This window comes from Miscanthus floridulus, chromosome 1 (genome assembly GCF_019320115.1).
Source record: "Miscanthus floridulus cultivar M001 chromosome 1, ASM1932011v1, whole genome shotgun sequence".
NCBI lineage: Eukaryota > Viridiplantae > Streptophyta > Magnoliopsida > Poales > Poaceae > Miscanthus > Miscanthus floridulus.
This window is the reverse complement of record NC_089580.1, coordinates 30,483,748-30,510,621: the sequence shown is the minus strand read 5'-3', so window position 1 is coordinate 30,510,621 and position 26,874 is coordinate 30,483,748. Positions and strand designations below refer to the sequence as shown.

At 47.9% G+C, this 26,874-nt stretch overlaps 4 protein-coding genes across 5 annotated transcripts; 3 read left to right on the top strand and 1 right to left on the bottom strand.

Moving 5' to 3' along the window:
- The first annotated feature begins 11,126 nt into the window (after nt 1–11,126).
- Nucleotides 11,127–13,734, top strand: LOC136477393 (BTB/POZ domain-containing protein At3g50840-like). Its single transcript, XM_066475550.1, has 4 exons — nt 11,127–11,348; nt 11,438–11,507; nt 11,720–13,039; nt 13,143–13,734. Exons 1-4 carry the CDS (start codon nt 11,236–11,238, stop codon nt 13,680–13,682), a joined length of 2,043 nt encoding a protein of 680 aa, XP_066331647.1. The 5' UTR covers nt 11,127–11,235; the 3' UTR covers nt 13,683–13,734.
- Nucleotides 13,735–13,887: 153 nt separating this feature from the next.
- On the bottom strand, nt 13,888–14,944 carry LOC136477402 (putative pentatricopeptide repeat-containing protein At2g01510). The gene has a single exon (XM_066475557.1). It carries the CDS (start codon nt 14,903–14,905, stop codon nt 13,982–13,984), a length of 924 nt encoding a protein of 307 aa, XP_066331654.1. The 5' UTR covers nt 14,906–14,944; the 3' UTR covers nt 13,888–13,981.
- Nucleotides 14,945–19,836: 4,892 nt separating this feature from the next.
- LOC136477385 (cold-regulated 413 plasma membrane protein 1-like) lies at nt 19,837–22,616 on the top strand. The gene is made up of 4 exons (XM_066475540.1): nt 19,837–20,157; nt 21,209–21,316; nt 21,780–21,850; nt 22,018–22,616. The coding sequence occupies exons 1-4, from the start codon at nt 19,952–19,954 to the stop codon at nt 22,269–22,271; spliced, it is 639 nt and encodes a 212-aa protein (XP_066331637.1). The 5' UTR covers nt 19,837–19,951; the 3' UTR covers nt 22,272–22,616.
- Nucleotides 22,617–23,058: 442 nt separating this feature from the next.
- Nucleotides 23,059–26,346, top strand: LOC136477374 (CASP-like protein 5C1). 2 transcript variants are annotated; one of them, XM_066475528.1, is made up of 3 exons: nt 23,059–23,630; nt 24,146–24,266; nt 24,396–26,346. In XM_066475528.1, the coding sequence occupies exons 1-3, from the start codon at nt 23,482–23,484 to the stop codon at nt 24,591–24,593; spliced, it is 468 nt and encodes a 155-aa protein (XP_066331625.1). In that variant the 5' UTR covers nt 23,059–23,481; the 3' UTR covers nt 24,594–26,346. The 2 variants fall into 2 exon arrangements, with proteins under 2 accessions (XP_066331625.1, XP_066331619.1); XM_066475522.1 differs by having other exon boundaries at nt 23,060–23,630; nt 24,146–24,278.
- Nucleotides 26,347–26,874: the final 528 nt, after the last annotated feature.

The following is a 26,874-nucleotide window of genomic DNA, read 5'->3' as shown; positions in this document are numbered from 1 at the left end:
ACTTCACTTTTTTCTCTGTACCATTATAAAAAAAATCATGGTAACAGCTTGTACGTGTGCATGTGAAAAACTTTAATAATTATAATAAATTTGAAATGCATCTGTAACTTCCTGTGATTCAAAAAACTTCACTTTTTTCTCTGTACCATTATGAAAAAAATCATGGTAATAGCTTGTACATGTGCATATGAAAAAACATTAATAATTATAATAAATTCGAAATGCATCGATGCATTTCGAATTTATTATAATTATTAAAGTTTTTCACATACACACGTACAAGCTGTTACCATGATTTTTTCATAATGGTACAGAGAAAAAAGTAAAGTTTTTTGAATCACATGATGTTACAGTGGCACCTGAGGAAAGAATGAAAATTTTGATGCATTCTATAACTGAGGGCAAAATCGTCTTTTCCGCGTGCTGTTACCAGAAAAACTAACGAAAGTGCCACGTAGATAAAAAAAACTTTGGACGAGGGTACTGAGGAACTTTTTAAAATTTTAATGGCACATAGATCATTTCGAACTTATATAATGACATACAGTTAAAAGGCCCAAAATAAATCCTGCAGAACCGGGTCTCAGCAGGAACTGTAGCACAGCAGCAGAAGCTGCTGTTCAGCAGCAGCCAAACGGGCTGATGGTTCCTCATGCACGGCGGCAGCCGGCAGTCGGCACCATGATGAAAGGCAGCGAGAGTCACAGTGGCGGCATGGCGCCACCTCCGGCATTCATGACCGCATCACGCCTCCTCATTTATTATTTCCATCTGCAGGCACAGCACAGGCAGAAGCCAGCAGCAGCGGGCAGCGGCCGCGGGACTTCAAAGTTTTTAAAACTTGGAAAAATCTATTTTTGCCCTCCAACTATAGCTACAGTTTATTTCTAATCTTCTAACTTGAAAATCAGACACGCACAGTCTCTTAACTTTTAAAATCAGTTATAATTGGTCCTCGCGTCCATTGAACCACGGTTTCTACCCAGTCAACCCGCTACGACCGCGGTTTCGGCCCAGTCTCCATGTCTGGCGGCCCAACACCGAACCCCGAACCCTCCTCTCATTCTCGTTCCTTCCCCAACCCTGAACCTAACTCCCGACGACGGCGACGGCAGAGGGTGCTGCACGGGTGCGGGTGCGGCGCAGGTGTAGGGTCGAGATGGCAGACTAGAGGAGAGTGAATAGTCATTTCTAAAATTAATTGCGTCAGCTAACCGAAACAAGTGCGGAATTAAGACTATCGGTCTAGCCAAGACTACACACCTCTATTTATGTTCTCTAGCACTTCCAAAGATATTAATTAAGCAACAAAGGTGTCGGGCTAGCTAGAACTTACCTAACCAATTCTAGAAGTAAGGTCACACAAATCTATGCTACTAGTACTTTAAGCAATAGGGGAGCTCCTACACATGCTAGTAAGCAAAAGCACAAAGCCACCAAATGCTCACTAACAACGCTCAATAACAAGGCAACGAATGCCAAATTAGAGAGCGCAAATACTTAGCTACACAAACTAAGTAAAGTGACTAACAAGGTTACACAAATCTAATTAGCCACGCAAGGGAGCTACTTCTATACTACACAAGCAAGAAGGTAACTAGTAAGCTACACAAGCTAACTAATTACAAGAGCAACTACACAAGCACAATGTATATGAAAGTAATTACAAGCTTGTGTAACGAGGATGCAAACCAACAGGAAGAACAAGGTTGACCCGATGATTTTTCTCCCGATGTTCACGTGCTTGCCAACACGCTACGTCCCTGTTGTGTCGACCGCTCACTTGGTGATTCGACGGCTAATTGACATCACCCGCTAAGCCCGCACGTCGAGCACCGCAAGAACCTACCCTGAAAGTGAGGGTAGCTCAATGACACGCTCAACTAGAGTTGCTCTTCACGGCTCCCATGGGGCGAGCACAATGCCCCTCACAAAGCTCTTCTCCAGAGCACCGCACAAGCTTCTTGTGGGTTTCGACGGAGACCACCACCAAGCCATCTAGGAGGTGGCAATCTCCAAGAGTAACAAGCACCACCGGCTTGCAACTCGATCACCTAGTGCCACTCGATGCAATCTCACGATGCAATCGCACTAGAATCGCTCTCTCACACAATCGAATGATCACTATCAAGTATATGTGAGATGGAGGGCTCCAAAGCACTACTACACAAGCCACCGAGGCTCTAGTGTGTTTAGCTACCGGGCCAAGGCCGACCATGGCTTCTATTTATAACCCCACGAACAAATAGAGCCGTTACCTCTTCACTAGGCAAAAGTCAGGACGACCGGACGCTCTGGTCCGATCGACCGAACGCTGAACCTCAGTGTCCGATCGTGCGATGCACGCCACGTGTCCCCTTCTTCAAACACAATTTGCCCGATCTCAATGGTCATCTGTCGACCGGACGCTGCAGCAACAACTGACCGGACGCAGCGATCCCAGCGTCCGGTCATTTCCAGTAAGGTACCAGACATGATCGGATGCGTCCGGTCGATCGCGATCGGACGTAGCACCAACGTCCGGTCACTCTCTGGCCTTTCCGCTCTGCCTGCATCACCACATGTCACCCTGACCGGACGCACACAGTTAGCGTCCGGTCACTTCCAGTGTCAGCGTCCAGTCGATGACCGACGCCTGCACGCTGTCTGTCATCACTGACCGAACGCTGGAACCCAACATCCGGTTACTGTGTGACCAGAGTCCGGTCCACTCTGTGGGACCTCTCTTTTCTGTATAGGGCGCCGGTGGAGTCTTGAACCCTTCTCTCCGTTCCTTCGCCAAGTTGATCCACATCAACTCCAACTTTATCTTCTTTGTAAATGTGTCAACACCACCAAGTGTACACCACCATGTGTATATGTGTTAGCATTTTCACAAATGTTTTGCAAAGGATTAGCCACTCAACTTGCCATGCCACTCAATCCTAGCAACGATGCAAAGTTAGATCACTCGAGTGGCACTTAGATGACCAATATGCAAACAAGTTTGCCTCTCTTGATAGTACGGCCATCTATACTAAACCCGGTCATCAACTTCTCTACACACCTATGACCAGTAAAATAAAATGCCCTATGTTATATATTTGCCTTGCGCATTCCATTTCATCTCCTTCAATGTTGATGCAATACATGCACCAATATGATCAACAATGATATGATCCACTTCATATCATCACGTGATCATATTGGTTCATCGATCTTGACTTCACTTGCTCTTCATCGTTGCCTTCATCCATCGGCGCCAAGTCTTGCTTAAGCTTCACCGCCACACGGTCGATCGTTCCAAAGCCTCCGACTTGCCCTTCACGCTTGCAATCGGTCTATCAAGCCAAGTCATGTCTTGATCTTCTCCACCTTGATCACATGACTTAATGTCATGTCTTATTTGCAATGAGCTCCTTCATCATCACATGTGTGAGCTTTGCAACATCTCCAAGCCATTTTCACCTTCATGACATATGTTTCTCACATACATGTACATGTGGACTAATCACATGTGTATCTCACATAAACACAATTAGTCCACCTAGGTTGTCACTCAATTACCAAAACCACACAATGACCTTTCAGCAGGTGCGCCAACACTGAGGGTGCCTGGGGTGCAGATCGACATTAGATGCGGGGCTAGGTGGTCCCCGTGCTGCGCCAAGGGCCAGGTTGTTGTTCTTTAGTTTGAATCAAAGCCTTTTTTATAAAATGGAAGTTCCTTTTTAGGGATCAGGTGGGTGAAGTCGTTTTTACCATTAGCCGACGTGGTATATGATTAGTTTAGGAATTCTGTTTGTTTAAGCAGACTTCGTGTGTTGTGTAACTGTGTAATTGTTTATGCAGTTGCAAGTGTGATGTTAATTATCTTCCTGTTGCATGTAATGTAGGATATTTTATGCGTCATGGACCCTCTGGATACTCTTCCTATTTGGTTTCATTATAGAGGAGAATTCTTGAGAAGAGAAAATAATGTGTATTACTTAGGAGGACAAGTGGAGGTGTCATACATTGACCGTGATAAAGTCTCTCTCCCTAAGGTTATGGATCACATTAGTGATCATTGCACTGTTGAAGAAGGAGCATTATTGCACTGGCTTGTTCCTAGAAGATAGCTTTCTAATGGCCTACGTGTTCTGATGGATGATCAGGCTTGCATTGAAATGGCAAACAACACTGAGGAAGGAGATGTAGCAAAGATATATGTTGAAGGACATGCAGTTGATGATGAAGAGGAAGAGGATGATGAGGACATCAACTTTGAAGATGAAATTGAAGGTGAGCAAGAAGAACATGATGACACTGAGTTTGAAGGTGGATGTGAGGAACTGACAGATCTATGTGAAGATGTCGTGGTTGCTCATCATAAGAATGAAAGTAGGGAAGATGTAGAGAAACATATCAAATTTGTAAGGGAGTGGTACAGCTCTAGCAAGATGGATAAGGGGAAGCAGGTGGTCGATGACCAAGGGAGTCAGCCAGTTGCTAGTCAACTAAATATTTCAAGTGTTTTGAATGACAAAGAAATTTTAGAGGAGAGCAGTGACAGTGAGTTTTTGCCTGGAGATGACAATTCATTTGAGGAAGATAAAGAAGTTGTACGGATTCAAAAGAAGTTCAAGGAATTCAAGAAGTGCATGAAGAGTGGACAAGTAGCAAATCTAGATGATGTCATCTTGGATAGGCCAAATTCTGTGCCAACCAAGTTTGAGCTTCATGATGATGCAAATGACACCCCATATGCTAACAGCAGTGTAGAGGATGAGTCAGAGGAAGAAGCAAGTGAGGGGCACTTAGAGACCAAGCACAACTATTACCCAAGGTTCAATAAGAATGTACCTAGTCCTAGGTTTGTGATTGGCATGAAGTTCACTAGAAAAAAGCAGTTCAAGAAAGCAGTTATCAGGCAAAGTTTGCTAGAGAGGAGGGTGATTAGGTTTAGGAGGAATGAGTCACACAGGATGTTAGCTCTATGTGATTGGGCCACATGTACCTAGAGATGTTTGTTGTCAACCAATTCAAGGATAGACAGCTGGCAGGTGGCTAGTTTAAATGATTTACACACATACCCCCCCAAGGAGGGATAACAAGTTAGTAACTGCTAGTAGGATTGTAGAGAAGTATGAGAAGTTCATAATGGCCAACCCAACATGGAGTTTGGAAAGAATGAGAACCACAATTCAAGAGGAGATGTTTGCTATGGTAAGCATCTCAAAATTGAAAAGAGCAAAGGCAATTGTCATGCAGAAAGCACTAGATGCAACCAAAGGCCAGTACCAACTTCTGTACAGATATCAACTTGAATTGTTGAGAAGTAATCCTGGCAGCACAGTCATTGTAAAAAAAGAGCTTCAGTTGGAACCACCAGTATTCCAGAGAATGTATATTTACCTAGATGCATGTAAAAAAGGATTCCTGGCAGGGTGTAGAAAAGTGTTGGGTCTAGATGGCTGCTTCTTTAAGGGTGCAACGAATGGGGAGCTTCTATGTGCAATAGGAAGGGATGCCAATAGCCAGATGTATCCCATAGCATGGGCAGTAGTAGAGAAGAAAAACAATGAATCATGGGACTGGTTTTGTGACATTTTGTTCAGAGATGTTGGAGTGGAAGATGGGGAGGGTGGGTTATCATATCTGATCAACAGAAGGGTATCCTCAATGTAGTACAGAAATGGGCTCCCAATGCTGAACACAGAAACTATGCCAGGCATATATATGCCAACTGGAGAAAGAAATTCAAGAACAAGGAGTGGCAAAAGAAATTCTGACATTGCGCAAAGGCACCCTGTCCATCATTGTTCAATCTTGCAAGGGCTAAACTAGCAAAGTATACACCAAGTGGTGCACAAGCCTTGATGAACACTAATCTAGCTCATTGGAGTAGGGCCTGGTTTAAGATAGGATCAAATTGTGATTCTGTTCATAACATGTGTGAAACATTTAACAAATAGATTGTGGAAGCTAGGTTCTTTCCTAACTATGCTAGAGACAATTAGAAGGAAGGTGATGGTGAGGATCCAATAGAATAGGTCTAAGTCACAAACATGGACAGGAACAGTGTGTCCCAACATCCTTAACAAGCTAAATGCATCTATCACCCTTTCAAGGGTATGCCATGCTATTAGCAATGGAGCTGACAAATTTGAAGTCAATCATTAGGACAATAGGTTCATAGTTGACCTACAGGCTAGAGAGTGTTCTTGTAGGTATTGGCAGTTGTCTGGGTTGCCATGCTGCCATGCTATTTCATGCATCTTTTACAACACAAATATGCTAGATGATTACATTACAGCTTGTTATCATATTACTGAGTTCAACAGTACTTACTCTCACTGCCTAAACCCATTATAGGGTATGTAGAATTGGCTAGAGTCTAATCTCCCACCCTTGAAGGCACCTGGATATGTGAGAATGTCAGGCAGACCTAAAAAAGAAAGGAAGAGAGAGCCACAAGAACAACCAAAGGCAAAGAGACTTTCTAAGGTAGGGACAATCATCAGATGTAGCAAATGTAAGGGAATAGGCCACAATAGGTCCACTTGGGACAAGAGACATGGGGTTCCATCTAACAGTAAAACTCCAGGAGGCACAGGTTATTCTGCTCCACAACCAAGTAATCTATCAGCTGATGCTTCTACACATGGGGTTCCATCTAGCAGTAAAACTCCAGGAGGCATAGGTCATGCTGCTCCACAACCAAGTAATCTATCAGCTGATGCTTCTACACATGGCAGCTTTGTACCCACTGCTACCTCTAATTAAAATAGTAGAGGAAGAGGGAAACAAAGAGCATCTCAGCGAAGCCAAGTGACTGTATGTGCTACTTCGTATGTTGTTTCCTTTTTTAATTTTGCCTCCAATTTCTTATATTTTAACTCACATGCAGAAAAAGATCAAGTGCACTGCCACAACTAGAGTGCAAACACCTGGGCAAGCTAACATGCATTTACAAAGCCAATGTTTCATTGTCCTAGGCAAGTTCTTCTGTGAACTTGAGTTTTAAAGGTAAAAAAGCATGTGTTGCAGTCACTACCAAGGAACCTCTAAGGAAAAAGCAATCAGTGAAGAAGCGCACACAATCAAGCCGACTGTTGCTTCTCAAAGACCGTGCTGATCCCTAAGAGCATGTATTGCCATATTGTGATGTTAACTTGCATTGTACTGCCAGACTTTCAAGGCTTTCAGGTTGTTGAACTTGTAATGTAATGTCAGACTTTTAAGGCATTTGTGACGTTCTTCACCTGTAATGTAATGCCAGACTTTCAAGGCTTTCATGTTGTTTATCAATTGCGGGTTAGTCTTCTGTCTTGTGTGAAAGTATGTGAGTTCTTGATTGGAGCCTCCATACAACAACGTCAAAGTAGCGATCAAAGCAACCAAAACCTAAAAGCCTTATCTTGGAATTCATAATCGATTCAAAGATAGCAAAATACATCTTGAATTCAATACATCTTCCATACTTCTACACCACAAACTAACAAGCATCTAACTACTACCATTGTCTTTCATCACAACTAAAAAAGCAAGAAACATCTACTTCCTAAAAAGTACAGCAAGCACTAGAATCACACAGGCCGCCAATACAAACTTCAACAAACCTAGTTCCTTCTCTACCATCCTGCATTTCAACTGAATATCTTCTGTTCTAGCTATTTGCACTGTTGGTGCCATATCATATGTGCCTGCAAATCTTATTTCCACCATGACTTCCTTGCTGCCTTGATGCTTCTGCATCAACGAATGCCAGATCCATGTGGCCATTTCCCTGTCTGTTAGCCGTCCTCATTGCTTGCACTTGGTCACAGAGCTCAATAAGAATGGGTACAAGGTGCTCCAAGGTTGGTGGATCAATCTAGGGATAAAATTGGCATGGCCGCATATTGCTCTACAACCGTGATTACAACCAAAACTAAGACAACTTCAATCATGACATCCAACAAAGAACCAAACCCTAAATAAGTCATCGATCGAACTCACCTAAGATCTAAAGCAATTGTAGAACCTGTGACCTGGATTATCATTGGTCCACGATGTCCGCTTTGCTGCCTTCGCTCCGTAATCGCAAATCACAGGTGGCCAATAATCAAGAGGACCTCGGTGACACTGGAAGGGGGACCACCGAAAGCCACCATGGTCGGACCTTCCTCCTCCCCTCCAGCTACTCACGCTGCTCGAGCTCGCCATCCTGTCGATCTGCACCTACGCCGCACCTACACCAACACCCTTCGCCATCGCCGTTGTCAGGAGTTAGGGTTCGGGGTTGGGGAAGGAACGAGAGTGAGAGGAGGGTTCGGGGTTGGGCCACCAGACATGGAGACTAGGCTAAAACTGAGGCCGTGGTGGGTTGACTGGGTAGAAACCGCTGTCGAATGGGCACGAGGACCAATTGTAACTGGTTTTAAGAGTTAAGAGACTACGCGTATCTGGTTTTCAAGTTAGAGGGCTAGAAATAAACTGTAGCCATAGTTGGAGGGCAAAAAATGGACGTTTTGCTTTAAACTTTGAGAGCAAAGCATGGCCTTGAGCTGACAAAAAAGGAAGACTGCATCATATGGTGTGGATGCTGGTTTCAAGAAGTTAGAAAAAATTGGGTCGTGTTCCGTGGATATAAGGGAAAGAACAATTTTTACCACCAGATTCCTTCATTCTTCTTGTTGTTAGTACTTAATTGACCTGACTCGCGGTGAGCTTAGTAGTTAAACTAGTGGCACTTTTTTGTTCACTCTATCGAGACAGTGTCTGAATCTTTTTTAATACTCCGATGTTGTCACTACAACGAGGTAGTAGTGCTTTCTGCCCAAGTGGTGAGACCAGCTGTTTTGAATCCAAAGGTTTGCATTCATTAGACGTTTGGAACAATTTCATGGATTCAGCCAAGTCAGGGCAAACCAAACGCGTGAGTTGGTCCAGCATCAACTACCACCAGATTTATAGCCGTCCATGACAGGATCATTAGAGACGGTCTTACAGACTAGGGAGGGGCTGTACTAAACCAGTGGCTAGTTAAAACAAGGGGAAAAGCGAGTACGGATGGATGGCTGCATAAACAAAGGGGTGATGGTGATGGAGGATACGTGTCTAATTTTTTACAATTTAGCCCTTTTTTAAAGAAAATTTACGTTTGCCCCCCTAGGAGACGTAAACTCATCTTTGGACCTTGGGGGTCGGCGCCACAGATCTTGGCTCTGAGGTGCCTGGCCGAGCACAGTAGGGCAGCCTAGGTGGCGTTAAGCCTGGGCATTCGGGTTACCCGATTTTTTCGGGTCGGGTAATTCGGGTAATAAAAATTGCTACCCGATATTACCCCCGAAAAAACACTACCCGTAAATTCAGGTACCCGATAATTCGGGTTCGAGTTCGGGTTCGGGTATTACCCGATATACCCAAATTTATAGAAAATAATAAACTACACTAAATTTCAGTAGCGATCTATACATAATTTCAGCAACAATTTGTATAGAATTTCAATAGCAATTTGTAGAGAATAATATATTACAGTCACTCATTCAAATAGAGAGAATTATATTCTAATAAAGTGATAAGTTAAATGGTTCAGCTAACAACACATGATGAATACAAAGACAAAACAAATCTTTGGGTAGTTCAGGTAGTTTGGGTACCGGGGGATATTACCCGAATTACCCAAACTAATTTCGGGTAATCAAAATCGCTATCCGAATTTGGGATCGGGTACCTTGGGTTCGGGTAATTCGGGTACGGGTAATGGGTATCGGGTATTTTGCCCAGGCTTAGGTGGCGTTGACGTGGCCGGTACCTCGGCGCCAAAATACATGGCGCCGAGCTCATCGCCATAGATCTTGACGCCGACCTCGGAGCCATGTATTCTGGCGCCGAGCATGAATTAACCGCGCGTGGCAACAGCTTTCTCTCTGGCGCCCTGTCTCTCCCTCTCACCGCCACTGCCAGCCAGCGCAGCCGTCGCCCGCGCCTCCTCCGTCGGCTATCGCCCGCTCCATCGCAGCAAGCCACCGCTCGCCGTCCACCTCGCGCCGATCGCCTCCCTCGCTCCCCTATCCACTCCCTCAGCCGCCCTTGTCGCCCTAGAGACTCCTCCGCGCGCACCGGCGGGGAGGGCGGCCCCTGTGTCTCCCCGGTGTCCCCATCGGCCGATGGTCCGCCGATGGTCGGGTTTGGCGGCGCCCCTACGCAACCGCCTGCCATCCACGCCATCCGAGGTGTCGCTCGCTCCACTGCAGCAGGCTGCTGCCATGCCCCCGTCGCCGCCCGCTACCTTGCAAGGATCGTCGTAAAAGCATATGGGCACTGGAACACCACTAGGCAGAGGCAACAGGTCGAAGGTATTTTTGGTTATCCGGCCACAACTACAATTAAACTAAATTTATTCTAAGAACCAAAAGCAATGAACATTAAATCCTAAACCTAGGGTTTTTCTATTTGTTGCACATAAATGAAAACATAATATAACACGATGATAAGAGATTACCTTGGCTTACTAGCTTTACCATGCCTTGACATCCTACCGTTACATAATACAAAAAATAAAAAATCACTTCAAATATTAGGTACTAACGTATCTAGGGTTGCAAAATAGACATAATATATACCAAATCAATACATAAAATTTGATAAGGGAAGAGAGGATACCTTGCTCGCGAAGATGTATGGATCAAATTCAAGTATCCAATGTCAAATTCGTCGATTCAAGAGATTGGACGGGTTAGGAAGAGGAAGAAACCGAGAGGGAGGAGGAAGAAATGAGAGCAGCCTCGGCAAGGGAAACTTAGCCGCAGGTTTTGAATCCATACTCGGCGCTAGAATACATGGCTCTGAGGTCGGCGCCAAGATCTGTGGCGCCGATCTCAGCGCCAAGATTTATAGCGCCGACCTCGGCACCATGTATTCTGGCGCCGAGGTACCGGCCACATAAACGCCACCTAGAATGCCCTGCTGTGCACAGCCAGGCACCTCGGAGCCAAGATCTATGATATCGAGACGTGTTACCTCGCCGCCATAAATCGTGGCGCCGAACCCGTGGTCCAAAAATAAGTTTAAGTCTATCAGAGATCAAACATAATTTTTTTTAAAGAAGGACCAAATCGTAAAAAACGCCGTCCTGTCTTCGTCTTCCCCCACTTGGAATCCTTTACTCCTCCCCACCTAAAACAAAACACCGGGATAGGTAGGACACCATTATTGCGAGTGAAGCGAGCTTCCCCTTCCCTGAATCCCACGGACACAGGCTGCTGTTCCTGAGAGGATCGTTCGACGATGCAGGGGAGGAGGAAGAACACGAGAGAGATGGCTCGGGAGCAGCCGCAGCCGCAACCGCCGCCGGCGCCGGCGCCGCCGGTGGCGGCGGCCAGCTCCAAAGTCCAAGCATGGCAAGCAAAGCAATTGCTCTCGTTATCCTTTTGCCTGTGTGGTGATTTGTTGTTGTGTGATCTCTGATCTGCGCGTCTGTGCTCGTCAGGTTCTGCACCACAGGATTGCCCAGCGATGTAGTGATCGTGGTGGGCGACATGACATTCCATCTCCACAAGGTTGGTGAATCTTGCCTCAGGTCCTTCAATCGATTCACAAAAAATGAGCATCTCAATCTCTGTTCGATCTCCATATGCTAATCTTGTCAATGTCTCTGTCGTGAGTTGGCTGGGGCGGCCCATTTCATAGTCTCGAGCTGTCAGAAGTGGGAAAATTCGGCACTCTTTGATTTGATCCCAAAAGTTTGCTGAATCCGGTGCCTTTCGTGCAGTTCCCGTTAATGTCGAGGAGCAAGAAGCTTCACGACCTCATCACGAACAAGGAGTCACGCGAGGCCAGCCGGAGGGGCAAAGGGGGCGACCAGGAAGAGGATGCCGGGGAGATCAGAGAGGAGGAAGTGGACGTGGTGCTGGAGGAGGACGAGGAGGCGGACGTGCACCGCATCCGCCTCCCGGAGTTCCCCGGCGGCGCGGAGGCGTTCGAGTTGGCCGCCAAGTTCTGCTACGGCGTCAAGCTCGACCTCACGCCGACCACAGCCGCGCTGCTGCGGTGCGCCGCCGAGCGCCTCCGCATGTCCGACGACCACTCGGAAGACAACCTCGTCTCCCGCGCCGACCGGTTCATATCGCAGACCGTCCTGAGGAACCCCAGGGACGCCATCCGCGCCCTCAAGTCTTGCGAGGGCCTCCTCCCCCTCGCCGACGACCTCGGCCTCGTGTCGCGCTGCGTGGACGCCGTTGCCGCCAAGGCCGCCGCGTCCACGCCCACGGCGCTCTTCGGCTGGCCCATCGCCGACGACGCCAGGGACGGCGACCGCCAGCGCCGCAAGACCGGCGCCGCCGCCGGGGCCACCTGGTTCGACGACCTCGCTGGCCTGTCCTTGGCCACGTTCACCCGTGTCATTGCCGCCATGAAGGAGCACGGCGTCGGCCCTGAGGTCATCGAGGGGGCGCTCATTGCGTACGCCAAGCGGTCCATACCAGGGCTGTCGCGCACTGGCAGGCATGTCGGCGGCGGTGGGGGCGCCCTCGCTGCGCCGCCTTCGTCCGATGGGGAGCAGAAGGCGCTTCTTGAGACCGTCATTGCCAACCTCCCCGAGGAAACCATCAAGAGCAGTGCCCACACCGGCACGGCCGTGGGCGCCACCACGGCGCGCGTCCTCTTCGGTCTCCTGCGTACGGCGAACATTCTCCACGCGTCAGAGGCGTCACGGGACATGCTTGAGCGGCGCATCGCCGCGCGGCTGCCCGACGCGGCCGTCGACGACCTTCTCATCCCGAGCTACTCGTACCTCGTGGGGACGCTCTACGACGTGGGCTGCGTCGAGCGCATCGTGCGGTATTTCCTGGAAGGCCGCGACGTCGCTGACGAGGGCAATGAAGAGGAGGGTAGCGAGGCGGAGACCCCAGGCAGAGAAGCTAGCCGACGAGCCATGCTGGCCGTGGGGAGGTTGGTGGATGCCTACTTGGGGGAGATCGCGACAGATGCCAACCTGAAGCCGGACAAATTCTGCGACCTCGCCTGGGCGTTGCCGGACGACGCCCGCGTGTACGACGATGGCCTTTACCGAGCTGTCGACATCTACCTCAAGGTGAGGGAGCAGCGCGTTCTCGTCATCTTCTTGTTTGCAAGCTTGTGAAACAATGCCGGTGCTGATGAGTGATGAATGCTTGTTTTGGCTGATCTCTCTGCAGGCTCATCCGGGTCTCAGTGAAGAAGAGAAGGAGAAGGTGAGCGGCGTGATGGACGGGCGCAAGCTGACACTGGAGGCCTGCACGCACGCGGCGCAGAACGAACGGCTACCGCTTCGGACGGTCGTGCAGGTGCTCTTCTTCGAGCAGCTCCAGCTACGCCGGGCCATCGCGCGTACCATCATGGCGAACGAAGGCGGCGCAGCCGGGTCAGGGGAGGAAGGCGGTGAGAGCGACGGTGGCGGGACATGGCGCATGGCGGCACGGGGCAACCAGATGCTGCGGCTCGATATGGACAGCATGCGGAACCGCGTGCAGGAGCTCGAGCGCGAGTGCACGAGCATGAGGAAAGCCATCGACAAGATGGACCGGCGAGGGGGGGCACCGGTGGATAGGGGAGCGCCGTCCGTGCCGGCGGATGGGAGGTGGGGCGCGATAGTGACGAAGCGGTTCGGGTGCAAATTCCCGGCGCAGGTCTGCCAGTCGCAGCAGCGGACGGTGGTGGCACGGACTCGCCGGCCACGCATTGAGCAGAGCCCCTGAGTTCTTAGCCATTGCACATCCTAGCTTTGAGTTCATTGTTCTGTTCTCTTGATTCTTTCAGAGTTTTCCCTGCGCGGCATTGTGTCCTTTTTCACTGAGATCATTGAATTGCGTATTAGCAGCGCACAAATTGTACTTGGAAGTCAGTCATCTTGCTGGCCAACACATCAAACTACAAGTTGGCTAAACCAATTCTTTCATCCTTCTCTCGCCATTAACAAGTGTCACAAATTTACAAACTTGTTATGAAGAACTCAACCTGCGTGTGATCAATTGTGGTAGCTGCTGAGAAGGCTTCCTCACCAGTAGTCTCCGCAGGAGCAGGCGCCGTCCTTGAAATGGTGGAAGCGTTTGTTGTCCCTGACGACGATCTCGCGGCCGATGACCTTGGCGATGAGCTTGACGGCGTTGTGGCAGTCCCCGCAGATGCGGAGGTTCTTCATGACCCGGAGCGGCGTCCCCGGCGGCGTGCTCACCAGGCCGAACGCGATGGCCAGGCGCTCGCTGTGGTACATGAGCGCGCGGGCCTTGGCGTCCTCGTCGATGTCGTGGAGCACGTGGCGCGTGTCCGGCACGTACCCCGCCGCGCGGATCTGCGCGTGGAGCTCCCGCACCTTCGCGTACGCCTCCCGCCGCTTGGCCCGGACCGCCGCGTCCTCCTCCCTCGCCGGAGGCCGCCGCCTCGGCCGCTCCTCGAGGGCTCGCCGCGCGTCGCCGCGGGCGCCGAGCTTGAGGTACAGCGTGGCGATCCTGTGCAGGACTGGCGCGGGGATCGCGGACCCCGGCCTGGACGAGAGCAGGCGGTGGGCGCGCCTGAGCGAGGCCAGCGACTGCGTGTCGGCGCAGGCTTGGAGGAGGGCGGCCTGCTCCTCCGGCTCGAGTTGTTCGGCCCTGCCTCGTTGGAGCAATTGGTCGAGCAAGCTAACGACGGGCTCCGGGTTGGGTTCTCGGCCCAGCTGCCCGAGCTCGTCGCTGTCGAATCGGGAATCGATGGGCTCCGGTGAGCTGGTAGTCATGACAGAGGCGGAGGGTACGCGGTATGCGAAGCGGAGCGCCGGGCGGCTACGGTCGCGGTGGTGACGAGAAGCCGTGCCGGCCGGTGCGTGGAAACCGCTTCGTCTCCGACCGCAGATCCCTGGACGTGTGGGCGTGGTGGTGCTGAGAGTGGAGGAAGGGGAGGTCCAAGAGGCGGCCGGTGCTGCAAGTCTCGGAGAAATCAGCATGTTTGGCGGTGGCGTGAGGTGCAGGTGGAGACGGGGAGCGCCCAGATATCAGAGACGCGACAAAGATATCCGAGCTGGGTAGAAGAAGCCGCAGCCGCAGTTCGGTAATTGGACTGGGCCTGGGAGAAAAGGTTTCGCTTCGCCCGCTGGCGCCCGTTCTATTTGGGCTGATGTTTGTATTTGACCTCAATTGATAGTTCAAAGAGGCCGATATATAAATTATTTTTTAAATATAAATACTTTTTTGAAAAATTGGAAAAATAAAAATCTTAAAACTTGATTTAATTATAAAATTCGTAGCGTTTTTTTTATCTCAGAAAATATAAAGTAATTTTATTTTATTTTTTTGCAAAATCATGCTCTGAATTACCGATTCAGGGATTGCCGGCGAAATAATGTAGGGTATCTGGAGTTCATGATGGCATTGGACACACCCAGGCTGAAATGATTCAGGTGCTTGGTAGATTCATACTAGTATACTTATGTTCACGGTAAGTGCTATTTGAACTGATCATAGGTCAAATAGGCGATTAGGCCAATCTTACTAACCATATCATTTTGATATTTTTCAAGGATGTCACATCGATAAATAACATCTGATTTATAGTTCATCTTGTATGTTTCATATGCACTTTTTAAATCTAGTCCTATGATGCATTAAGTTTTAGAAACATGCTTACGAGGTTTAATAATTAACTCAGTTCATCACCTCTTCTTCTTTAGTTCTTTGCAATTCTATTAAAATTGTTGACGTCACACCCAGAATAGTAATACAGGCGATGTAGTCATCGATAACGCGACATCATTTATGCCGTTTCAATATTATATGATATGCTAGAGTATCTCCATTTGTTTTTCTAGAATCCACTCTCTAGATCCTCATTTAGAGATCCATATTAGTAAAATTGCTCCCTATGTCCCTCTAGTCACCAACAACTTCCCTATATCTTGTTCGAATGTTCGGCACTTTAGTGAAGTTTTGCTCTCTATCTTTCTTTGGCGAGCGAGAAATCAGAAATAGAGGGTGGGAATATTTAGAGATATAGTTGAAGGAATTATTGGAGTGATTTTTAATAAAAAAAATTTACAGTGCAAATTTCAGTGCTGGAGGTTAAAAAAACCATCGTCTACCCCACGTTACCCAAAGCACATGTTTGTGGCAACGGTCAACTGGCAGGGTAACGGACCCCTGTGTGCTGGCTCGTACTGGGTGAGGAGTCATTTACCTTGATGCGAATGCTCGGGCAGGTTTGTGGCACCGGTCAACTCACAGGGTAACGGACCCCTATGTGCGGGCTCGGACTGGACGAGGAGTCCTCTACCTTAATGCAAATGCTCGGGCGGCGCATGCTATCCCCCTGTAGTCGGAGTTTTTTTTATACTCTATTCTTTTTTTATATTCTAATCTTTTCTTCTTTTCCAGAGCATAACGTAGCTGATAACGCACACATACATATATCAATGTGATTTTTTTCAGATCTTAAAAGTATGGAACAGAATCTGATGGGCTGTAGATTTAGATAGTTGAATAATATGCGCATATATAGAGAACTATTTGTTCGTCAAGAACTAATTTAGTAAAAACGCATAATCAATAATCTTGCATTACAATTCATGTTTTTCTTTTGAAATTGCATTGCATTTCATGCTGACTGGCGTCGACGCAAACACTTAAAACAGTATGCACACTCACAATAACATTTATTTTTACGACGACAAATAACAAATTATTAAACAATAAGTAATAACACAAGTTCTGAATTTAAAGTTTAACACATGAAACAAAACATGTCACAGAATAAGAACTGTCGCCTATTAAGCTTCTTTATCCTAAATTTTATTGCTTTTAGTCTAGGTTAAGAAATTATCATACATCCTACTCTAAATACTATCTGATAATCTTTATAATATTGTGGTTAATCTAAATCAGTCGAATTTTACCGGTTTTATAGCTTATATACATCACATCTGCACAAAATTAAACCCAGATTATTGGATTAGTATGGACATGAAAACCACTTCTGCATACCTCCAATCCAAATTCAAATTTAATTTCTATTAAAATCTATTCCACGTAGTCTCAAATTTTGGATTGGAGTCAAATGAGATTGCAGAGTGAGGACCTCTACCGACACGTCCCCGCTGTTGCCTGCCGTAGGCGCTAAAATAATTGTGGGGAGTCATCAGATCTCACATCAATGAATCAAGGGCACAATCACTAGAAAGCGGATGCGTGTCTGTATTGAAGCCCTAATTGGCGGTCCGGTAATAAAAGAGAAGTGATTAGGAGTTGCTTCGATGCATAAGGTTAAGTGCTAGCGTGTCCGTACGTTGCTACGTGATAACTAACAATTCATACTAAAAACACACGGATTGCACGATAAGATAACAATACTATTAAATTAAATATCAACGTTAAAGTGACATTTAATTCAAAAAGCAAAGTTTATGAATTTAACACAGTCACGGAGTGCGCGGCGTCGCAGACTTATAAACTCTAGAGCTTCCAGAGATTGGGTCGAATTCAACCTAGAGCCTCGGAACCCTGCATCTTTTCCTGGACGGGCTTCACTTTGGATGCGCCGGTAGCAATATCAACGATCTCCAGTCGATGGACCGAGTCGTATGGATCCCCATACAATGGCTCAGACATGTAGATTTTGTTCTCCTTATACTTGATACACTTGTTCCACTGAAGCTTTCATTAAAATATTTAGACACGAACATTGTCTAATCACCGATGTCCCTCACCCTAGACCACTCCGGCGTACGGTCGTGGAGGTTGCAATTATAGATCACGCTGCTGTAGGTGAAGCTCTGTGTCTCGTGGAACGTGCTCACCATGGCACCCATAATGTGCAGCTCACCGTTTGATTCCTGGTAGCTGCGGTGGCAGAGCCCCGCAGGTGGCGACAGAGATGGCAGCAGCGTCGCGGTTGGAGTAGCGCCGGCGGTGTTGCTGCTGCAGACGGAGATTTCTCCAGTGCAGTTGATCGTCAAGAACTTGTCTCGGCAGTGGACGATGGACCCCACGGAGAACTCCAGTTTGGTGTCGAGCAACGTTCATGCGCTGTCGACTCCAACCCGGCAGAACGCGACCTCCGTGGAGCACCCAAGCATAGCCATGGCCACGCACTCGCGGTCGGCGGCGTCAGGCGGTGCCGAGAGCACGATCTCACGGAAGAACATGTCCATCATGTCTTATAGCTTGATGGCTCTGCCTGCGGCATCCGCGTCCCCGTAGTCGTTGGTGGGATGAAGGACCCACCGCCCGTGGACCCTAGACACGCGTTCCGATGAGGACGCCGTCGCGACGTATTCGCCTGCTGGCGGGAGCTCAACGCGGGGGGCACGGGCACCGACGAATGGATTCAGCAGCGTCACGGACGTCGCCTCGTCCATGAGCGCTAGCCACCCACACGAGGAGCCGCACGCCACCTTGCTGCGCACGTCGGGCAGCGTCCTGGACAAGACCTTCTTCTCCGGGACGTAGTAGAAGCCGACGCAGTCCGAGTCAGGGTCGAACGGGAGCAGCAGGAGTGGCCCGAAGGTCGCGAACGGAACGGCGGCACGCCATGGGGAGCAAGCGGATCAGAAGGACGCCGCGTCGTGGCCTGATGCGAGACGCTGCCCGATGGACTCGAGGAGATCCTCTGGCAGGCCGGATCTCCAGTCAGGGAGAGGTAGGGACGTTCTCTTGGGATTGGGAGGCTGAGCCATGAAAGACAGATGACATCAACTATGGTTCACGCAAGAAACAGCAAACGAGGGCGATGGAACACATGAGCGTGAAAACCAAATGAAAGGAGAAAAAAACTGTCCCTTTTGCAAATACAAAGAGGGAAAGTAATTAAATGTAGGCATATTTGACAAGGTTCTCATAAATGCAAAGAAGTTCCTTTTGTCTTAATTCTCTTTACTTCTGTGTTAAATCTCTTTCCTTTTGCTCGTTGCCATGTATGCTGGTGCATGCAAACATGTAATGTGTATATGGATAGCATAATAATTTTCTACTTCCTATTTTGCCGTGATTCCTCTATCACATGACCGGCAATATTCAATCAAGGAGAATTGCACGATCAATCGGTAATTAAGATGTCGTGGGATCGCAGGCGTGGGCGGGCGGACGAACCAAAACAAATGTCGCACCAAAAATATCTACACTTTGTTCTTTTTAGTTGTAGGATTGTTAGCTAGATAATTTTGTAACCCTAATCTAGCCAGTAGACTAATTTTATAACCAAGTCTTTAATTAATTGTTTGCGCAACTTCAAGGTCCTCTCTATATCCTTATTGATAAGAATAAAGATTTTGGAGAAAAAATGTCCTCCAACAGGTTCTTTTTATTAGTTGTCCAAATATTATTATCTTCTGTTCCGGAGTTTTTGATAGCCGAAAGATGGAGAACTGAATTGGCTATCTAGAGTGCGCATAAGATATAGAAAATTATTGAAGAATAAAAAAATATAATGAATGATTTTTTATTTAAATAACTCTCAAAATAATGATTTAAATAGTGAATTTAAGAAAGACGGGAAAGATGCTTTTAGCTAGCTAGTTGAATCATTCCTAATTAATTGAAACTAACTTTTAGCCACATATCATTCCTAATTAACTGTCTTGCATGTTTTCGTAAGCTATATGGCCCCTGTCAGTATCACGTAAAACCGGTATTGGCATGTGCGAGTCCATATCGACTATGATTTTCTTGATTATCCAATCAAGTCGGCCACGTGGTTGTTCAAAATGAACTTACATTCCACAACAACGTGTATCGGTGTACGCAACACAGATGTATGCAAAAATAATAAGCCTTGCTGGTCGCGAGCATTCCACGTGTCCCGTACACGTTGCCTGCCCTAGAACCGTCCGGATCCTGCGGGCCCCGCCAGTCCAGCTAGCCTTTCATATCCACACTTGTAACCAACTCGATCCCGCTGATCAAACGCTGTCCAAACCGAACCGGCGTGGGCGAACCGATCCAGTGTGCGAGAAACGACAGCCAGCGAGAGGGAGCATCGGCGACTCGACCTGCCGTGATCGGCGATGGGGAAGGGGTTCGCGTCGTACCTGGCGATGAAGACGGGGCCGGAGGGCGGCAACGCGGTGGCGGCGCAGCAGGCGCTAATCGACGCGGATCTGCGGGAGCTCGGCGTCGCCGCGCGGAAGCTGGCCAACCACGCCTTCGTCCTCGGCGGCGGGCTGGGGTTCGGCACTTCCTTCCTCAAGTGGCTGGCCTTCCTCGCCGCAGTGTGAGTGTTTACGCTCCAGACCTGTTTCTCTCTGGAATCCTCTAAGAAAGGGGATCCCTGATCCCATTTTTTTTTGGTGTCGTGGTTGTCATGATTCGCGAATCGAGAATAGATGGAGTCCATTGGCAATTTGCCATATAATTGTCGATTTCGTTTCATAAACGATCGCCCTTTATTGGGAGGATTTAGAGAAAATTGGGGTCACATGGGGATGATACTGTTAGTGTGTAACTGTAGCACTACTCTGCATCTGCAGATGGACCTGGCTCCTAAGTCGCAAGGAACTTGGATTTGAAGTTAACATCGCTAGCTAGAGGATTGCGTGTAAGTTAATTACGGGAGCCTAGTCCATCTGACGCTTGGGGTGTGGTTACTCAGGTCCACCCGTCAATTTGTTTTTGAAGGCTGAACATAAGCAGGTGTTTATGATCTTATTGTTCTCGCGAAATTCCTGGACGCTATTAAGATGTTGGTATGACTTGTACAACATAATTATCTGCACATGCAATTGTCAGTGTTTGTAAGTACTCTTTACTATACTGAATCAAGAAATGGCATAAATCAATTGTTAGTCTGACTAATATAGTCATAAGCCATAGAAAAGGTGCAGAAATTGCTGGACAGAGTTGTTCGGCTGATGGTTTTTGTGGCTGATAAGCCGGCTGATGCTGTTTTGTTGTGAAAGAAAAACACTGTACCATGGCTGATAAGTTGAAGCGAATTCATTGGGACCTGCATTACTGTGTTATAAATGGGACATATTGTAAAAAAAAGTCAATTCCAGTTTTATAAAGTTTTTTTTGAACATCACGGCAGAAGCTCTGCCCTTCAATTAAGATAGAGAAAAGAGAGTTTTTTGTACAAGGGAAATAGCCCACCAGGGCAAACAAAACACAGTTAAGACCCTATATTCAACAAATGGGCTTTATAAAGTACCAGGTTTGAATGAATTTATATGCTATTTTCACCTGAGAGAATTGGTAGGGCAATTTTTTTTAAGATAGTTCTCTCTACAATTAATTGGTGACAACTCTGTTCTATTCCACTACAGGTATCTCTTGATATTGGACCGCACAAATTGGAAGACCAACATGCTGACAGCTCTCTTGGTTCCTTACATTTTCTTCACTCTGCCTAATGTGCTATTTTCTCTGATCAGGTGATTAGGTGCATAAACCCTATCTCACTAACCATTCCATTGTGCATTGTATGGATCAATTGTTAGTTACCATGATAGTTTTTATGTCACTATGGGTAGCAGCATGTGATTGTTGTACAGTAAACTTGTAGGATCAAAGCACTGACACTACAGTATTGTCATACTCTACACCTCGTAGAATGACAGTTACAAAGTGCATCAAATTCAGTTATGTTTTTGTAGATCAGTTAATGTAGGAGTTCCATTTGGGTTACATGTTGATGTGAATCAAATTCGGTTATATTTCTAATTTTCTGTGAATCAATTAATGTAGGACTGCCATATTGGTTACATGTTAATGTGAAGTCTGATGTAGTGATAAATCAATGCACTTTCAGCAGAGAATGTTCTCTCTTGATCAATTGATCTGTAACAGAGAATATGAAAGTAAAATTTCTTATATCATCAAACTTTGAATTTTCAGAGGAGAGGTGGGAAAATGGATTGCGATTGTTGCTGTCATACTGCGTCTATTCTTTCCACGCCACTTCCCAGGTACATCTCCAGTGATCCAGTCTATTTTGCATCCTATCAAATTTCCAGATATTGGTTACATTTACCCTTTATCAATTAACCTTTTGGGGTTTTGCCCTTAAAATAAAATAGTTACAGTTCATCCTTTTGCTTAGTGACTCTCAACATTGTTTCATCATGCGCTCCAGATTGGTTAGAGCTTCCTGGTTCCATCATCCTGCTCACAGTGGTCGCCCCCAGCCTGTTCGCAGACACCTTCAGGGGTGACCTCGTTGGTGTCTTGATATGCCTTGCGATTGGATGCTACCTGCTCCAAGAGCACATCAAGGCGTCAGGTGGATTCAGGAACGCCTTCAGGAAGGGCAATGGCGTGTCGAACTCCATTGGCATCCTCCTGCTCTTCGTCTACCCTGTCTGGGCCGCGGTGCTGCAAGTCCTGTAGGCACTAATGCCTCAGTGTTCCCCTCTGCTGTCCAGCTGCGTTCCCGTTCGTCCCTGTGCAAATGTTTCCTCTATGGTGATCGTGATCCTGTGTCATCGCCTCATCGTGAGGCAATGCGTTATGTGTGATTGAGTCGATCAGTTGGACCTGTTGCCATGTTGGTGGACAGTTTTGTTATCTCATTCGCTGTAGTTCGATGTCAGCATTTGGTTCATTCGAGTACATAAACGCCAATAAAATCATTAGCCGTGGCTTGATGTAGATCGAGATGTTGGCCATATTATCCCGTGTAAATACCTGTATCGTTTATGTTATCGCAAGTTTGAGGATGGATGTTTATATCAACTGTATCATCCAGTGTTATTCTTATTTCTGAATATGATAGTGAAACAACATAACAACGTTTTGGTCTGCGGGCGATCAACTTGTTGTCGTCTACACCTGGCTTCCTGGCGTCCGTTGGTTCAGCCTTTTGCCTGCCATTCAATCGTACCCGTCGGACCACACAAGGTGGGCGGCACATTCCTCCTCGCCCGGCTCCTATCCTCTGCCCAGTTGCAACAGGGGATGGGATGCGATGTTCTTTGTCTGAGAGGATCGTGCACAGTGATGTTTCTCAATTTGCTAGTATTCTATAACCGACCGAATTCTCCAGTAGCTCCAGTTGTGCTTGACTGGTTAGATAATCCGACCCACGTGTCTACCCATTGCGATCGCTGAACATGGTTCTTACGCGTCCTTTTTTACTTGACATGTCCAGCTTGAGCTTCCACCTGTTCTTTAGCAGTCGCGATCAGCGTCGAGCAGTGTGATTTACTGCACAGTTGCACCAGTTTAACTTAGCAGCTGCGAAGGCGATGGAAGGATGAGTGGGAGACGCGAGGTCAGAAGCAGTAACCATGACGAGCAAAAAGAAAGCATTTCCCAGAAAAGAAGAATCACCTCGTTGCTGCCGGGTGCGATGCCGGGTGCCCTCATCTCCATCCATCGCAAAGCCCTGGGCTTTCGATCCCGTCCCCTGCTTTTTTTCCCGCCAGATTCCTTCCAACATCCCGGCTGCACCACGAGCCGAGGTGGTGAAAAGCGAGAGCCGCACCGCCCGGGTGAGGAGGAGAGGGGTGCGTGTGCGTCGCGTGTGCCGTGCGCGCGCGTATAGGAATGGGATGATCGTCCGGCGGCGCGAGAGAGGCGTGGACTCCGTGGTCCGGGGATGGATAACGGAGACAGGTCGGGGGCTGGCGCGGGCGCCGTCGGCAGCGCCGGGAGCCTCGGCCTCCGCGTCGGGCAGGCGGTCTTCTCGTCGGCGTCGCTGCTGTTCATGTCAGTCGGTGTCGAGTTCTTCAGCTACACCGCCTTCTGGTACGTGTGTTTTTCTGCTTCCGTGCCATCTTTTTTAGTTTTCGCGCTACTTCCATCCAGGCCTCGTTTAGTTTCTCCAAAAAAATTTACATCCTATCGAATTCAATACGTAGACACACGCATAGAGTATTAAATATAGACTAAAAAGTAACTAATTGTACAGATTACGACTACTTTGCGAGACGAATTTTTTAAGCCTAATTAGTCAATGATTTAACAACGTGGTGTTACAGTAACAAATATGCTAATGACGTATTAATTAGGCTTAATAAATTCGTCTCGCGGTTTACTGACGGATTCTGTAATTTATTTTTTTATAAATATCCGAACACCCCTGGCCTCATGTAAGATTCGACGTGATACCTAAAACTTTAGACCCTGACGGTCAGGCTGATCGAACGTCTTTTCACCGTTTCACCCTGGTCGAGGCCTCAGTCACAGCGTTGAAGGTCAGGCTGATCGAACGTCTTTTCACCGTTTCACGATCCTAATCCTCTGCGACGATGGCTGCACAGCTTCCTCGTGACAATCATGGGCCTGGTCATCCCCTGGAGCTGCACGCTGGCCATGATCGACGTGTACTCCGTGCTCGTGGGATGCCATCTGCGCGTGCCGGGCGTCATGGTCATCGTCGTGGTAGGAGACTGCGTACGTACTACTCCCTAACCATGCGAGGCCGGGCCTCTACAGTCTTCTGCTGCGTCGCGGCATGTCAATTCAATCAATAAGAGAAATACTAAAGCGTCTCGGGTGCAAAACTTGCAGGCGCTGTCGATAGTCTCGTTCGCCGCCGCGTGTTCGAGCGCCGCGGTGATCGACCTCCTCCTCCAGTTCCACGGATCCCACTGTTCGCCGAGGTTCTGCGGGAGGTACCAGCTGTCTGCAATGATGGCGTTCTTGTCATGGTTCCTCATGGCCGCTTCTGCTATCTTCAACCTCTGGTTCATCGCCTCACGGTGGTAGCTGCTGGTAAACCTGCAGCAAGTCATTTGTTTTTTTAGTATAATAGCGCACATAATTCGGTTTTGGAGAGCATATGGTACTTCAGGGTTCAGGTACCTTGAACTTTTGACCAATTAGCCATCCTTGATGTGAATATTTGATTCCCAGATGACCGAGTGCATGGTTCTGTTCGCTTCTCTTATAATCCATACTTTTCAGTTTGTTTTTTCGGCCAGACAATGTTTTTTCTCTCACAACAAATCAGCCGAAACAGTATTTTCGGCTTGTTTTTTCAGCGAAGCGAACGGAGCATGTAGTCAGTCACGACTCAGGAGATTGTCTCTGAATTTGGTTTTGTTGATCCCGTTCCTGGTTCTATAACATCTCAAAACGATCTGACGAATGGAAAGCGGCGCTACCTGTCAACCCGTAGGATTTGCGATAGTACAGCAGAACGTAGATTGGATACTTTTCGGGGAGGAAATTCCGGAAATTCAGCAGATTTATTAGGTGAGAACAGTTGGTATACATTAACGAACAATGGATAGATTTCTCCGTGTGTTCCTCGAACTATTGGGCTGAGACGATACCAGGGCAGGCCTTTGGGCCTTCTTCGCGACCACTTGCATTCTCCTTTCCATTTCCGCCCACTGTTTTTTTTTCTCAGCGTAAAAGGCGCATCTGTTGGAATCACGTGTATGGGCCAAGTTTGGGCCTCTATGCGGGGGCATAAGTCGGAGAGCCCAGGTTGAAATTTAACCCAATTAATTAAACGGAATGAGGAAGCCATAATGGCAAGGGCAAATTCCATCATACACTAATTCTTAAGTATCAATCATCATCATCACCATAATCGTCGTTCTATGGTTCCTGGTCATCATTACCTTACAAAGCGTGCATACTAGACTACATGATCTGCACACACGAACGATTAGAACCACCTACCTGAGATCACAATCTTTAGGCAGCAGGAGAATTTTTTTAAACACTTTTTATAAACTAATTTTAAATCTAACATTATTTTTTTTTCAAAACTAACACTTTTGGCCGCACCTATTGCCATGGCGTGGCGAAACGCCTGTGTCGCGCCATGCATGGTGGCGCGGCGGGAGGATGACGTGACGACGACCGGGACGTTGACCGGTCACGTGGCAGGGTTTGCCGCGCCATTTTGCCGCGCCATAGACCACGGCGCGACACTAACGCGCCAAGGCCCACGGCGCGGTAGGACCTGGACGTAGACAGAAGACCAACCTCAGCTGCTGTCGGTGAGGATCGGCAGCGACGCGACCATGGACCCCGGTTTCGCGTCGTAGCTGAACGGCACCTACAGCTCCAACCCCAACGCCTTCGCCTTCCTTGACCCCTCGCCGGTGGGCTTCGACAATGCCTTCTACCGAAACCTGCAGGTCAGCAAGGGCCTCCCGGGCTCCGACCAGGTGATCTACTCCGACATGAGGTCGCACAGCACGGTCGACTACTATGCGTCTAACCAGGGTGCCTTCTTCGGTAATTTCGTGGCGGCGATGACCAAACTCGGAAGGATCGGAGTCAAGACGTTGGCCACCGGCGGCGAGATACGCCAGGACTATCGGCTCCCGAACTAGTTGCTAGTTAATCTCGCAGGTAGTGCTGCCGCGACGCATTGAAACGAATATGAAGCAAATAAATGAAGTCTGTGCGCAAGCTGACAAGTTGCCACATAACATTTTCATTGGTTCATGAGTCTGCAAGTTTCGGATGATAATATTTGTTCGACATAAGTTCGACATAACTAACTAAGTCCCAGGAGTGTAAGGATCCCTCGGACGTCTCTGTCTCTTTGGATTTATAGGCAACACATTGGGAGCGTGGCCAACGTCGGTGTGGTCACGTTGTCGATGTGTATGGCTCATACCCTGTAAGTATATGATATGCACGATTACTTATAATCTTTATGATCGTTAGTTCATGGAGCCTACGTATTTAAAGAAACTACCTTTGTTACTGCCTGTGAGGCTCCTTAGGTACCAAGCGGGGCACCACCTAGCTAAGACATGCTGATCTCATCCCGCGGCCAATCGTCCCACTGGTGGTGCTGTCTGCTGAAGCCCGAGGGGTCGTCGTCGTCGTCGTCATCGTCGTCCTCGCTTGTAGGGTCCTTCCCAACGCTATGATGTGGTGGTGTACGCACTGTGGAAAGTGGCACCTATCACCGGCTGAGAAGAGCCGGCTGGTGTCCTCAAAGAGCCAGAAGACGTGCCACCCGACCGCGTCGGGACTGCCGGTTCCACCCAAGGAGTGTCCATGCAGCTCAGCTTCT

Excerpts from the sequence above, each read along its gene's own strand:
- LOC136477374 (XM_066475522.1), top strand. The coding sequence starts at position 23,482 with ATGGATAACGGAGACAGGTCGGGGGCTGGCGCGGGCGCCGTCGGCAGC. Across the intron at positions 23,631-24,145 it reads TTCAGCTACACCGCCTTCTG|CTTCCTCGTGACAATCATGG; the intron begins GTACGTGTGTTT and ends ATGGCTGCACAG. Across the intron at positions 24,279-24,395 it reads TCGTCGTGGTAGGAGACTGC|GCGCTGTCGATAGTCTCGTT; the intron begins GTACGTACTACT and ends CAAAACTTGCAG.
- LOC136477393 (XM_066475550.1), top strand. The coding sequence starts at position 11,236 with ATGCAGGGGAGGAGGAAGAACACGAGAGAGATGGCTCGGGAGCAGCCG. Across the intron at positions 11,349-11,437 it reads AGCTCCAAAGTCCAAGCATG|GTTCTGCACCACAGGATTGC; the intron begins GCAAGCAAAGCA and ends TGTGCTCGTCAG. Across the intron at positions 13,040-13,142 it reads CTGTCGACATCTACCTCAAG|GCTCATCCGGGTCTCAGTGA; the intron begins GTGAGGGAGCAG and ends ATCTCTCTGCAG.
- LOC136477402 (XM_066475557.1), bottom strand. The coding sequence starts at position 14,905 with ATGCTGATTTCTCCGAGACTTGCAGCACCGGCCGCCTCTTGGACCTCC.
- LOC136477385 (XM_066475540.1), top strand. The coding sequence starts at position 19,952 with ATGGGGAAGGGGTTCGCGTCGTACCTGGCGATGAAGACGGGGCCGGAG. Across the intron at positions 20,158-21,208 it reads CTGGCCTTCCTCGCCGCAGT|GTATCTCTTGATATTGGACC; the intron begins GTGAGTGTTTAC and ends ATTCCACTACAG. Across the intron at positions 21,317-21,779 it reads GTGCTATTTTCTCTGATCAG|AGGAGAGGTGGGAAAATGGA; the intron begins GTGATTAGGTGC and ends TTGAATTTTCAG.